General features: G+C 30.7%; 1 protein-coding gene across 4 annotated transcripts in view; it reads left to right on the forward strand.

Moving 5' to 3' along the window:
* Positions 1 to 4,758, forward strand: part of LOC132719795 (long-chain-fatty-acid--CoA ligase 1-like) — a 36,414-nt gene extending 31,656 nt beyond the window's left edge. For all 4 annotated transcript variants that reach the window (XM_060703699.1, XM_060703700.1, XM_060703698.1 and 1 more), the window contains 6 exons: positions 112 to 200; positions 415 to 531; positions 1,113 to 1,256; positions 1,596 to 1,700; positions 2,664 to 2,735; positions 3,184 to 4,758. In XM_060703699.1, the coding sequence (XP_060559682.1) occupies positions 112 to 200; positions 415 to 531; positions 1,113 to 1,256; positions 1,596 to 1,700; positions 2,664 to 2,735; positions 3,184 to 3,321 (665 nt within the window). In that variant the 3' untranslated portion in view covers positions 3,322 to 4,758. The remainder of the gene's footprint in view (positions 1 to 111; positions 201 to 414; positions 532 to 1,112; positions 1,257 to 1,595; positions 1,701 to 2,663; positions 2,736 to 3,183) is intronic.
* The last annotated feature ends 10,554 nt before the right edge of the window (positions 4,759 to 15,312 follow it).

The raw sequence follows: 15,312 nt of genomic DNA on the forward strand, positions 1-15,312 counted from the left end.
CAGGTCTTTACCTTTCATATTTGTATACACACATGTATTATTCAGTACCTATGTGCCTTTGAAAGTGAACAGTACATGTATATATTTATTTATGCTCTTCCTTTTGTGTAGGAAATGTTGGTCCACCATTGAGATGTAACTACGTAAAGTTGGTAGATGTTCCGGACATGAACTACATGGCCAAAGATGACAAAGGAGAGGTATAGTAAAACAATTTTATAATTAAGTGTAATGTGCATTGGTACTTTTATTTTTTGATAGTTAAAAGGAAAATCATTGCAGGTAAAGGTTGGTTTGATGGCTTTTATTTTCATATTAAAAGTAATGTATATACTTCATATTTCGGAAAAAAAGAAATTAAACTTTTTTTGTATGTAACAGTGTTAAAATCAGTATAATGATTGTATGATGTAGGTGTGTATAAAGGGACCAAATGTGTTCAAAGGTTATTTGAAGGACCCAGAGAAGACCAAGGAAGCAATGGATGAAGATGGTTGGTTACACTCTGGAGATATTGGCCAGTGGATGCCGGTAGGTTTTATTACCTCTTTTACTTTAAACTGTTTATATAATAAAATTATTACAGTGGTATGTCAGATATTAAGAAAGGTAGAGAAAAACAAACAATCCTAAAATCTTATACATATCATAGTTTTCACTTGCTTCCTTACAGCATTTTGAACATTATTATTTTCCAGTGCATTGATATGTTAGTTTTTATGTGAAGACATCATAATGAATGTTAATTTACTAAGTTTCTACCAGATTTGTAACATCAGTTGTGTAACATAAGTTACATTTTATTACCCCCTTGTGGCTGAGAGATTGCCTTAAAAGTTGAGGCCTCAGAATTAGAGCCAATATTTATCCCTGCATTATCATAAGAGGCAACTAAATGAGTTTGAATAACTGAAGTCTATGTGTCTCTTAGCTCAAGTAGATGAATTGGTTTTGACCCCTGATATTGCTTTAAGTTTATAACACTTGAGGTTAGCCAAAATAATATTTCCTGTTTTGGCGCTCTATGACCCAAATTTTGTTGGTGTGCAGTAGAACCAAACAAACATTTTATTTCTTGTAAATTATTATTATTATTTGTTATATTTATTCAGAATGGATGTTTAAAGATCATAGATAGAAAGAAGAACATTTTCAAACTAGCACAGGGAGAGTATATTGCTCCAGAGAAGATTGAGAATGTGTATGTTAGATCTACCCTCGTTGCTCAAGTCTTTATACATGGTGAAAGCTTAAAGGTCAGTATATAAGTGAGACATGATCATGTGTCTGGGATATGCCTTAAATAGCATAAGTTAAATCACATAAGGTTGAATTAGTAACTCATGAATTATAGTAGTTTTATATTATGCCAGTGTTGTATCCATAACTTAACTTACGTTCACTGTGGAAAATTGGACAAGATATATTCTTCTTTCAGAAAAAAAAAATCAATAGATACATCAAAAAACAATTTCGTCATTTTAAAAATATAGTTTTCACAATTTAAAAAACAAACTTTTTATTGCAATATGAGCTACATTTTTAGATTTTTTAATATGTTTTTTCATTACCATAGTGTTGTATATTTATTACAGTCAAGTCTGGTTGCTATCATTGTACCTGATCCAGACACTCTTCCTGGGTATGCCAAGGAAAAATTCAACCTGTCTGTAAGCATGGAAGAATTGTGTAAAAATGAGGTAAATTACAAAGTTATTATAATATGTAGCCAGTCTTTAAATGACCTGAGTTGATATTCAAGTACACAGGGCATTCCTTATCACCTGGGTCCGAAATAAGGGCCCATTCCCAATCCAAAATAGCCTCTTTTATTTCTTATTAAAAAAAATCCCAACAGTAGCCAGAAAAAAGTGTTTCTAATTCTGAGAAAAATTGAACTGATTTAACTTAATTCTTATTAAAGTAGTGGCAAGTTATATGATCATACACATGTTAAAACTTTAAAAGACATATGAGCGGCGTCACGACAAAACCAACATAGTGCGTTTGCAACCAGCATGCATCCAGACCAGCCTGCGCATTGGCGCAGTCTGATCAGGATCCATGCTGTTCGCTTACAAACTGATAGCGAACAGCATGGATCCTGATCAGACTGCACGGATGGGCAGGCTGGTCTGGATCCATGCTGTGCATCGGCGCAGTCTGATCAGGATCCATGCTGGTCGCAAACCCGTTATGTTGGTTTTGTCGTGATGCTGCTCATATATAACATAGATATTATATTATCTCAAATTTCCCATAATGATTAATAATATTTCCCAATTAATAGCTGGAAAAGGCCCTGGTACATAAACAACTTCATGTATACATAATAACTTGTCTAAATTACGGAACATATATTGTACAAATACAAGTAGATTACATTATGCTTGAAATGCATCCGTAGTTTAGGGGAAAAAAACAAATCATCTAAACTATATGTCTATCGTTTTGGAAACTTGTCAGTATGTAGGCACAGTTTAGCAAAACAAACCATTGAAAATATACCAGTACCGTTAAGTATTACACCAGGAGATGAACCACTGTTTACCTTATAAAACTTGAAACAGAAAACAAGAATGACAATTAGAATGAAACAAAGATTTCGGATGTTTGTGATTTATTTCATGTTTAATTTAAGACATGTTATTTACCATTGACAGGATATTAAGAAAGCAATATTAGATGACATTACAAGTGTTGGAAAGAAAGGAGGATTAGCTTCATTTGAACAGGTATAAAATGTTAACATATTGTCACCTTAGTGTAATAACTGATTAACTCACATTAAATCTAGAACTTATTCCGTTACTGCACTAAGGTGTATTAGTAAATATTGTAAAGTGAACTATAATAATAAACAACAAACTTAATAAAAAATAGATAATAATGAGCAACCACCAAATACTGGTTGTTTTGATTTTGAACAATTTGAAATGCATGATATCTAGTTTAAATATTGAAATAAGTAAAAGAAAGGTAGAAACCTTACTAAAATAGCAAATGCTTTTTCAGGAAAACATGCTATTTTGATTTTGTTACATCATGTCTAGGTATACGTGAAAAATATCAAGTTGACTAAAGAATGTTTGTTCAATCCTTTACTCATAAGAAATACTTTTATTTATGTCATATCAACAAGTCATTTTATTTATAAGTAAAATTATCATGATTTGTTTCCAGGCAAAAGATATTTATTTACATCCGGAGTTGTTCTCTGTTGAAAATCAACTTCTTACTCCAACATTTAAAGCAAAGAGAAATGAGCTAAAAGTTTTCTTCAAGACACAGATAGAAGATATGTACAAAAATTTACAATAAAAGGCAGCACAAGATCACCATTGCAACATAATCTACATATCGTGTAACATCTTTAATCTTTATGCTTGACTATTCAAAGAATAGTGAGAGCTGTTATACTCACCCAGCCACAGCAATGGCATCACCACAACTCTTTGGTTAAGTTTTTGCATGCAAGTTGGTAACTTCAAAACTACAGAATGGAATAGGCTGAAACTTCGCACACTTGTTCTCTGTGATTTTCTTACATGATGAGAACTGGGTCCGAGGTTATAAAGAAATTCGCCAAGCTCAAACTCAGATCTCAGGTATTTAATTGGTCAGAAATTGCCAATGTACACTGACCAATGAAAATTCTGAGATTTGAGCTAGAACTCAGGAAAAGGTTTTTATAACTTCGAGGCCAGGTCCCATAACTCTTGACTTACTTTTTACAGAGTAATGCCCCTTTCCTTACAGTCAAGAACTGAGAATAGTCAAGCATGTTGTGTTACAGACAGCTCTTATTTAAGTTTCACCTTGCTGAATTTGTATAATGGGCTTGTCCTGCTTTAAATTTGGAGTTGTTTATTATTATTATGGTGGAATTTTTATAATAAAATACAAAATGTAAGCAACCAATGGTATAGAGCCTAATCAGACTGATTATAAGACCTGGGTCTGTTCTCAATAACTGAAGGCTGTTATAGCATCACTGCTAACAATCTAACAGTTAATAATTGTAACCTATATCTAACATACAATTAAAGCACTTCCTGTTGTGATATGAGTAATGCATACTTAATTACTTTGTAATAAAACTGATTGAAGAGTTAAGATAAGTGGAGGATGAAAATGAAAGGTTTAGGGTAATGAAGCAGTTTGTGTGAGATTCTAGGAGTCTGCTTTAGAAGTAACTTTATTACCAAAATGTTCATTAACAAAGGCATTGTTGTTTTAAGTTTACATGATGTAACATTTGTATTTGTACTATAGTAAATACATATATATTACACATAAACATTAGCGATAGATCTATAGATATTGTACAGAAGGTTTTGATGTAACAAAAGTGCAATATTTGGAAAAAGGCATTAAACATTAAATGAGTGAACATAGCTTTGTACATCATTATCATAGTTTGGCTCTACAACATATAAGTTGTTGTTTCACTGTTGCACATTGTTTACAATTTTCAATGACCAATATAAATCTCCACATTAGGAATGCATTTATCACATTGGACTATCACATTAAATTATTTACTATAATTCAGCAATATTATATCAAGATTATTATAAAATGCTGTAGCATATGTTTGTTGTGATCAGCACAATTGATAGCAAAATTAATATATACTTGTAAAAATATGTATTTTCTTGTTATATTAATATGTTACGTATGCAAGTTATATTTTCAAACACAAACAAATTGTCATGTTATTCATAGTATAAACAATTAAAACGATTGTAAAACAAAAACATGGTTATAGCATATGGTTTTCTGGACAATGTTGAGGGTTTTTTTTGTATTTTTTTTTATTGTAAGATTTACTTGATGCTTGTTATAGGTAACTGAATTTTATTAGATATAAAACATATTAAATATAAAAAGATATAACAATGTGTGCGAATAAGATGATTTCTGCTTACTTTTTGCAATGTTTTAAAAGAGGACCATGTTATAATTTGACCAAAAATTCATCCATCAGTGAGTTGGTGAATGTGATGCACTTGTAATATTATGTTGTTTTAATCCAATATAATAAAAAAAAAACTGTAAGAAAATTTAGTATTAATTATTGTTACAACTTAAATCTGAAGATTAATTAATTTGGTTTACTTAAAGTTTGTTTTTATTAAGGAAATACAGTGTCTATCATTGGAATATAAAAACTTTATAATAATTCATTAGATGAGACAGAATTCATATCACTTTTGTAGTTCATCCCATTATGTTTAGTTATACAAATATTTATCATTTTAACACATTACGTGTTGATATTGAAAAGATATAAAGTCATTTACTATTAGCATAAATGGTAATGAAGTTAAAATTGGTAAACTTTGAAGTTCATTGTTGGAAAACTTTAAAGTTTTATATTGCTGAACTTCGAAGATAATGTTAGCAAACTTTAAAGTTTAATATTGGTGAACTTTGAAGTTAAATATTGGTGAACTTAAACATTTAATGTTGGTAAACTTTGAAGTTGAATATTGATTAACTTTGAAGTTGAATATTGATAAACTTTGGTATAAATGTTTTGAAGTACTACAGCATATTTAGTAAATTCTTTCAGGCTTCAGTTTATAAAACTACCCATTTATCAACCTAAATGCTTAATAGATAAATTATTAACTTTAGTAACACAATACATTTGTGTATATTTATTTGGTGCATGGTGAAAGTGCTATTATTTTATGCTTATTTTTTGTTTATTAATGTTTTTTTTATCAGCTTTAATGATTGAGAACTGCATTGTTTCTATGAAGTGTTATTAGATGTAAAAAAAGTTAGAAATATGAGTTGGACTTTTGCAGTACATTATACTAAATATTGTAAATAAGTAAATTACTATAACTGTAATATCCATCTGGTTAAAGTTTTATGGATGTGTCAACTAATGATGAAGCAGATTTGACTGTTTTCTAGAAGAAATTTAGATGCAGTTGTTTATAAATCAATGACATGAAAATATAACAATATTATTTTGCTTTAACATCAATTACAAGTAATATTGTTTTGTCAAGTGAATAAATAAGAGCACGATTTTCAATTCATTTGTAACTCAATTTGTAGCTTTATGTACAAATAAATTCCCTATATAGAATGTTCAGTGTTAGAACTTAAAAATTCTCTATTTGCAGTTCTTTTCATTGATACCATTTTATCAAATAAAATGAAATACACAAGTCTTGTTTTTGTTGTTTTGCCCTCTGTTTCTACTATCTGTGAATGTGTTAAAGCTCTAGAAGGCGTTTGTCCTATAGTTTCCGTTCTAGTGTACTATCATACGAAACGATGATCTACCATGTAAATTGTGATGCTAGATTCCAACCTAGAAAATCTTGTTTGCAATATAAATTTGTAAAACTCATGAGTTTATATCGTTCATTGATTTAAAAAATACAGTTGCTCGTATTATAATCAGCGTTACTGTGCCTAATTGCTTAATATGCGACTGTATACTTTTGGCTTGCATAAACTCAAAACGGTTATAGTTATTGGCGAGGGACCGGAGTAATTATTTAGACTATGATCTGTTGTAAATCGACAAGAGTTTAGAATTATAGCTCATTACTCGTAACGCTAACCAGCTAGGCACATCTTATCTGATAGTGATATATCCTAGCTATGCAGCTGTTAAAGGGGGAAATACTCCTGATCACTTATCTAGACTTGTTGGGTCTTATTAATTTTCTGTATTAAGCTAGTTTTCTTTATTCTCTTTCACATACACTGGCAAGACTTCAAAAGCAGGAACTTGTCACGGGTTTGCAATGTGCTATGTGTCTGTAAAAGAACAAGGGCCTTCGACGTATGAAGCAAAAGACATACATGTATACTTCCATAAATACTTCTGCACACCTTGAAAAATTGCGTCGTGGTTAATAAACAACTTCTTTTGCATTTGTTGCATTAGTTGGATAAACTTGACTGAACAAAATTGATGAAGAAACCAAAGAAATAACATTAATAATTAATTGTGTACATTTACCGTATTTCAATGTTGTATGGATGGCTGATTGCTTTCTTTTTGGCATATTTAAGATAACCCTTTGACATCGTTAAACAATATTTATGCTTAATTCTTTGTCAAGTCCTTACTAATTTATTGAGAATTCTCGTTGATTTGAAGTCTGATAGTGGCCATTCCCACGGGGGAGGAACTGTTACACGAAAGATGGAGTTCTTATGATAACTGTCACGTAGTTCCTGGAAAACTTTTCTATATACATGTACTTGGAGAACTTGCGTGAAAAATAGACATTTTTACATTTCGGGTGCATGGGTGTGAAGAGTATCGCGGTTATATACTTGTTGTTTATTGTATAAAATGATACAAATTACTTAGCGGCTTCTTGTGGGAAGCCCAACTATATATTATCTGCTTAAGAAAGGCGGTTGCTTAAAACATGTAACTGAGAAAAAAGTGTAAGTTTTTAATAATTTTTGCTTGGCGGTTTAAGCAATGTTACTGCTGAATACAGGTGACCGCTGATTCAGGTTTTCCTGAAGATAGCCTGTCACCTGTTTATCCTCTGTAGACTATACACCAAAGCACTTTCATGTTCAATCTTTTCTTCAAAGATTTGGGGTTTTCTGACAGCCGAATCCTGAAAAAAAGTCAGTTACCTAAAAATTTACGTGACAAAATTATTTACACACCAAGCTATATACCGCATATTAACTTAACGTTGTCATAATAACGATATGCATGTCTATTATGCGACTTATATATTTCTCTGTAGTTGCTGTAAATTCAGCGTTAACATATGACATAAAACTATAGTTGACGAACAGTATACACAGAAACAATTAGTGCAATCGTTCGGTTTTATAATGTCAAATGACCATTTTTCACGCGAGTCCTCCAAGTATATAGAAAAAAATTCCACAAAAATCCGTAACGTTTTCCAGGAACTCCGTGTCAGTTATCATAAGAACTCCAAAGAAGTTATCATAAGAACTCCACCCTTCGTGTAACAGTTCCTCCCCCGTGATCCCAGACTGACTCCTATTTTCACTGAGTGGCTAAATTGGTCCTGTTGCACGATGGATCATCGTTCTTGTACCAGTACTTGTGGCAACAGTAATAGATGTGCTTAAGGAATAACATAATTCCTCCTATTGTCAATGTAGTGTGATCCCTCGGAAGTATTAATCACGACAAAATTACATGAAAATGCAGACTCGGTTTGATTGAGTCTGTACATGCGTGATAATGAAAAAGGGCAACAATCCTCACGTCACAGATCATCGGCTTGAGCTGTATTTAAAAGTGTTGGCATCAATAATCCCGAAGGATCCCATGCCATTCAGTCTTCCGGATATCCTCTACCGCATACTAGTTTCCATGTTGAACATTCATCAACATATCGTGGAACTTGACTGTAGGTACCAAACAGCCCGGTTTAAATTCTTTATGCGATCTTTATCAAATGTTAAACTTGCTGACAAAAAAGTACTGAATAACTTGAACTTTACAGTGACATAGTAGAAGGATTCTGAATGGTCACTTCAGATGCTGGAACTCAACCTTCGAGATTTTGTGGTATACCAGTAAATGCAAAACAATGCACCCCAGTATCAAGCAAGACCTTGAGATATACGTATATGAATGATACTTTGAATGAAGTTTAGTTTTAGTATTGGATAATCTCAGAGGCATTGTTAGTGCATTCATAAATATATTTAAGATATAAGATAAAATACATTTCCGATTGCTTATTTTTTAACTATTTTCCGAATCATTTAAATGTTTAAAATATATAGATTGAAATAATATTTTTTCAATTTTCTTAAAATTGTTTTCTGTATTTCAACTAGTTTATAATCATTTGTACATAACTGATGCAGTAAATATTTCTGAAATGGATGAACACTTCATCTAATCCGAATTGTATGTTAAGGATTTTAAGAGGTGTAAAGGTATTTATGTATGATTCTTTATGCTTAAAACAAAATTTGCTGACTCGGATACAGATATTCATGAGGGATGGTGATGGTGAAAATCGTTCACGTTTTCTCACCTCTTCTTCTTAAGCTTATAAACAAATATCAGAATAAAAAGCCTCAAAGGACTTGGATATATCAAAGCACTTTCACCAAGAACATTTAATGGGTTATTGTAGTAAGTGCACTTTTCAGGTTTTTCACTGTAAATATATCATTGCGATGACAACAAAGCAAAGTTTCGGAGAAAATGTTTTTTGAATAGAAAAAATAAGAGAAAAAAAAAAGAATCCCTTAAGAAAGTCCAACACGGCAAAATTGAAAATGTTGCAGGCTTGGTTTGATTGAGCCTGTTCATGGACGGTACTGTCAAGTGCAAACTACTGTTCACGCTCCCCAGCAGCGGTTTAAGCAGAAATTCAACATAAAGCCATATGTGATGCGTTAATAAATGCCTTCCTCTGTATGTATTATCATTCTGACCATGACATCAAGATATCAACGGGGATTCTCAGATACTGTTTTAAAAGATGCTGGCTTTTATTACAAACATAGAAAAATATTGATTTTAATATGCATTAGTAAATTTTTTAGATATTATTTATGAGCATTTCATTTTCTAATCAAACTTGTAAAGCTAAAAAGACGAGATATTTGACACACGAGAGTTGCTGACATCCGTTTCTTTGAGGGAAGTTGTGATTGTACCACGTTTTGATGTATTGGACATACATAATTCAGTATTTTCGTAACAAATTATCCCAGAAATAGCGTGATGAAATTGATTATTTCAATTTTGTTATTAGTTGATTACCTGTGATCTTTTATTCCGGAAAGGTATTCTATGTTATACACGTTCGATACAGTACAGTTACTTAAAATTTCTTGTTAATTTGATTGAAGTGGTACGATTTATTTCCATTTTATGATATTTTCTACGTCATCTTTTTCTTCTTCTTCAAACCGGATGAATGAACGGCTTCTATTTCTTAATTAGAATTTCCATTACGAAATAAGCTTGTAACATTACAATCAATTTCAAATATAATGAATGTTTATACATGTGTAAAATTAGACGTGAAAATTCGCCTAACTTATATAAATACAAATGTATGCAGAAAGCGAATGTAATTGTAGGTAAACTTTATGTCTACCAAGAACTCGTGCGATTTTGAAAATGTTACTATTATTATTTATTTTATGTTTATTTTCCACTTTTATTAACATTAAGAACGAAGTGATGTGCTAATAGCAAGTATTTCACCCTATTTTCTTAATTATTTAAACATTATTTACTTTCAAAATATCAGTTAAAATCACAATGATATTTTACAATGGAGTCAATTGTGATTTCATTACCTTCAACGGTTCCCATTAAAACACTTAGAACTATGTCAAAACAACACTGGAAATCTTGGTTTTACATAGAATTAAGGCAGCGATACACTTGGATATACCTTAAAGCAAAATACTATCATAGTTCTGCATGTTTATTAAGGCAGCAATGTACTTTGATATTTTTAGAGCTAACAACTAGAAGTTCTACATATTTAGATCAAACTTGGATAAAGACAGTCATACACTTGGATGTTTATTAAACTAACTTCTTCTAGTAGTGCTTCTACATGTTTTGATCAAAATAAGAAAATATCGTAAAAAAATCTGTCCCCAAATTGTTCTTGGTACACTATACATATGCTGTGAACGAACAGTAGGTATATATAACTGTTTACAGTTTTTGTTCAATCGTGTCAATTAGATTTGTTGAAATTGTGGCGGAAGAATCAAGGATCGCCTTTTATTCAGAATCCTCTTTTCATATCTTTATAGCTCAACGAATAGTAACTGTATTATAATTGTTATACTTTTGAAGCTTGAATGCCTATTTGAGTAATGTAACAATAACCAATATATAACTAAACAACATAACACAATGCAATACATTAAAACAGAACAAGAGCAGATACATTTAGCAAATTAGATATGGATTAACTATTATGATAAATTGATAAAGATCTCTTAATGTGCAGGAGGTAAATTGACCATGAATAATTAATGCAATACTTATATGAAGTCAAATTCTATTTACATAATACCAAGATTCAAGATTTTATTAAGGCACAAACATAATGTCTATTGCCATAAACAATAATGGCGTGTATACATACATATAAACATATTAACATATTAACAAATGCATAAAAGATCTAAATACGAGAAAAGTAATATTACATATATAATATCACAGTCATGAAATAAATATTAAGACTATTATAATTAATGTTTGAAATTAGTTGGAATTAGCTACCAGTTGTTTCTCTAGCTAAAGTTGCATAGTAAATAAATTGAGATAATTTCTTTATAACATTCTGTTGTGAGTTATTCATTAACATTTTAAATTTGTGTACATTTGGCCAAGAGCAGTAGTATTTAGGTAAATATTCTCTTCGTAGATCAATGTAATACGGACAAGCAAGTAAAAATGATATTCCGTTTCCACTACATTCATATTGCATTTTAAACAAAATCGTTGATTTCTTTCAATATTTCTAAATCTTCCTTCTTCAATCATTAATTTATGAGCAGAACATCTAAAACGTGAAAGGGCTATTCTATATTTATTATTTATAATACAATCAAGATACTTCTCTTTTCCAAACGTGCTTTTAATTAAACTATACGTATCAAGTTTGCTAGAATTATTAATTTCAGAAAACCATTGTTGATAATATTGATCATATATACGTTGGATAATAGACTTAAGAAAATAGAATGTGGGTTATCAAATAAGTAAGAAAAGCCTAAGTCTTGAAGGAGACATTTTACATCATTGGTCCATTTATTAACAAACTGATTGTTATTATCTGTCATCATCATAAGTTTATAAAAAAATGAATCTGGATTCTTAGCAGTTCTAAACCAAAACTTTACAATACTAATCTTACGTAAAACAAGAAGGGGAACTCTACCTAATTCACCATATACGGTAGCATTACATGTTTGTTGTCTAACACCTAAAACTTGCTTCATAAACTTTTTATGAACTCGCTCAATATCTGGTGAATTATGAAAGCCCCATATTTCAGACCCATAGTTAAGAATAGGCATTATCATAGTGTCACAGGGTCAAATATTTCCGGTGGAACAGAAACAAAACTCTGGGCGTAGGTTCGATGTTTTTAATGACTCCAAATAAAAATGGTCTAAAAATATAATAGATTAATAATTATACATCTTACAAGTACAATACATATAAAACAAAATACATTGAAATAACAATATATACACAATCGACGCGGAATAAGAAAATACATAAGAAATACAATTAATATTCTAATATTAATACTATTCTTACCACAGCGTCTGTAATTAAACTATTTCAATATAAATTGGAATAGGTAAAGTAAATGTAGATCTATGTATAAATGTTAAGTTTTTACTATGTCTGACTCGTAAGAGATGACTGTAAAGAGTGAGCGGGACAGGAAAAGCAAACAGTGCGCAGAAGTAAAAAATATTTAAAAGAACCAATGGATATCTCTCTCACAAAGAATCATACATAACAAACACAACAATTGGATAAGTTACAAGAAAGAAAGAGTGACCAGTGTTCACGATATTGCACGGGTGAGATCAACAATGTACATCATTGACGGAAATTGTCGATTTTCACCGATTCAATACCGGAAGTTAAACTTATACGATAAAACCTAAACGAAACCGAATAAAAACGCGCGTGCACGATGTTTCCGCTTAAATAAAACTATGGAAAGCCACGGCTGCCATTACCATATAATTTCAATCTGTGACAATAGAATCAAACAGTTTAATTTTTTCAGAAACATTCAATGACAAGTTATCAAAAAGCGAGTTGAGTGCATATAAAGCCTTGAAGGCTTGCTCAGATAAACATTTTTGTGCTTGATTAAAGCTACCGTTTGAGGAAATTGTTACACCCAAGTATACAAAGTTTTTAACAATATTAAGAATTTTATTATCGTAAAGAAAAACATCATTTGAAGGCCTATTACCCTTTTTACATATCATTACAACTGACTTGTCGGGGTTAACAGTTATTCCCCAGTTTTGACAATATAAATGTAGTTTGTCTAATAATATTTGTAATCCTTCTTTTGTATATGAGAACAACACAGTATCATCAGCAAACAATAAAAGAAATAATTTTAAATCTTCAATAGAGAAAAAATCTATATTGTCATCGTATAAAAAGTCATACATATCATTAATAAAAAAAATAAACAACAGAGGAGATAATGGTTCTCCTTGTTTAACGCCTGTGTTACAATCGAAAAATTCACTTAAGGAGCCATTTACTCTTACACATGTTTTAACATTTTCATACATGACTTTTAACATATTTACAATTCTAGAAGACGCTCCGTGTTTTATTAGTTTTAACCATATACCATTCCTATAAACAACATCAAAAGCTTTACGAAAATCAATAAATGCACAATATAATGTTTTATTTTCATTTTTTATTACTTTATTTATAATTGAGTTAAGTGCAAAAATACAGTCTATAGTGCTTTTATCTTTACGAAAACCAAATTGATAGTCGGACAGCAAATTATTACTTTATGCCCACCCTCGTAGGCGAGAATCTAACATAATTGAAAATATTTTTGAAAAAACACTAGTTAAAGTAATGCCTCTATAATTATTTACATCACTAGAGTTTCCCTTTTTAGGCACGGGAACAATAATTCCTTTTGTCCAGGTTTCAGGATAAACACAATTTATATACATATAATTGAACAATTTACAAAGGGTTGGTGTAATTATATCTTTACACTCTAAAAAAATCTCACTTATTAAATTATCAACACCTCCGCTTTTCCCGCACTTTAATGATGAAATTGCTTTTTCAGTTTCTGAGATAGTAAACTCTTTATCTAATTGTAAAATAACATTCTCTTCTAAACAAGCCTCAGCCAAATTACTCTCTGTTTCATCATTGCTAAATACATTGTCTACTGAAAAAAGGGTTTTAAAATGTTCAAAAAATTCCTCTTTGCTAATGTCACTCGCTGTTGATTTTTTATTTTTTATTTTACGTATTTCTTTCCAAAATTTTTTTGGTTGATGTTTTGCTAAATATTGTAGATTTTGCTTTTGATTTATATTGTATTTTGCACGTGCTTTCTTTTTTGAAATTTTATAACAATTGCGTTTAGTTTTTAATAACATTGTGTTTTCAGCAGATTTGTTTTTCCTATAATATCGATTAGCTATTCTAAACTCCCGCCGTGCCACCTCGCAGTCATTGTTAAACCAGGGACTTTTATATTTTCTTTTATTTTTATGTTTCTTATTTTTTTCAATTGAACACTTCTTACCAAAAATATTAAATGCTTTGTCGTAAAGAATATTTGATATTTGAAATACACCATCATTAACACCAATTTCCTGCGATACAATATTGCTTACAATATTATCTATATTACATAATTCTGATAAAATAGCAGATCTATAACAATCAGTTTTATTTTCATCCCATACGATTTTATCATAAAAACAACTATTATTACAAGAACATAAATTTGTACAAGGATTTACAGTTATATCTATTTCAATAGGACAATGTGTCGATATAGAGTATAAATCGTGAACTATAAAGTTTGAAACAAGGGGGAACAACTCGTGCGAGCATAATGCATAATCAATCAGGCTATTGCCGTTCGGTGAAAGGTTCGTGTAACTACCAATACCGGCATCGTCACCGACCCTACCATTTATAATACATATATTGCTACTTTGACATAATTCTAATAATCTGTTCCCGTGTGTATTGATAACTGTATCCATAGAAAATCTATGGGGAATGTTAGGATTATTATCACAATCATCACTATGTTCAATAGTTGAAATAAATTTATCAAAATATGAACTACTTTGAACGTAGTCTAATTTACTACCACATCTAGAGTTTAAATCACCTATTACGGCTAATTGACCTATTTGAGAGTATTTACGAATACCTTTTTCTAAGACTTCAAAAAAACCCTCTTCATGTAAAGTATAATATATGGAATTACTAGGTGGTATGTACAAGCAGCATAAATAAATATCAGTTTGTAATTTAAAGAACATTTTACATAGTTTAATCCACATAACTCCACTAGTATCTGTTTCTATCACTGAGATACCCTCTTTAAATTGTTTTCGGTAAAAAAGACAAATTCCTCCATGACCCCTTTTTGACTTCAAACTTTCAGGCCTTGGTACTGTCACACATTCAAATTCATCTATTTGATATATCTCATTATCTTTTTGCCAAGTTTCGCATAGAAAAATAATGTCAAAGTTAACAACAAAATTAAGAAAATCATCGTC

This window comes from Ruditapes philippinarum, unplaced genomic scaffold, assembly GCF_026571515.1.
Source record: "Ruditapes philippinarum isolate M1 unplaced genomic scaffold, ASM2657151v2 ctg135_1_1_1_1, whole genome shotgun sequence".
In the NCBI taxonomy this organism is placed as follows: Eukaryota; Metazoa; Mollusca; class Bivalvia; order Venerida; family Veneridae; genus Ruditapes; species Ruditapes philippinarum.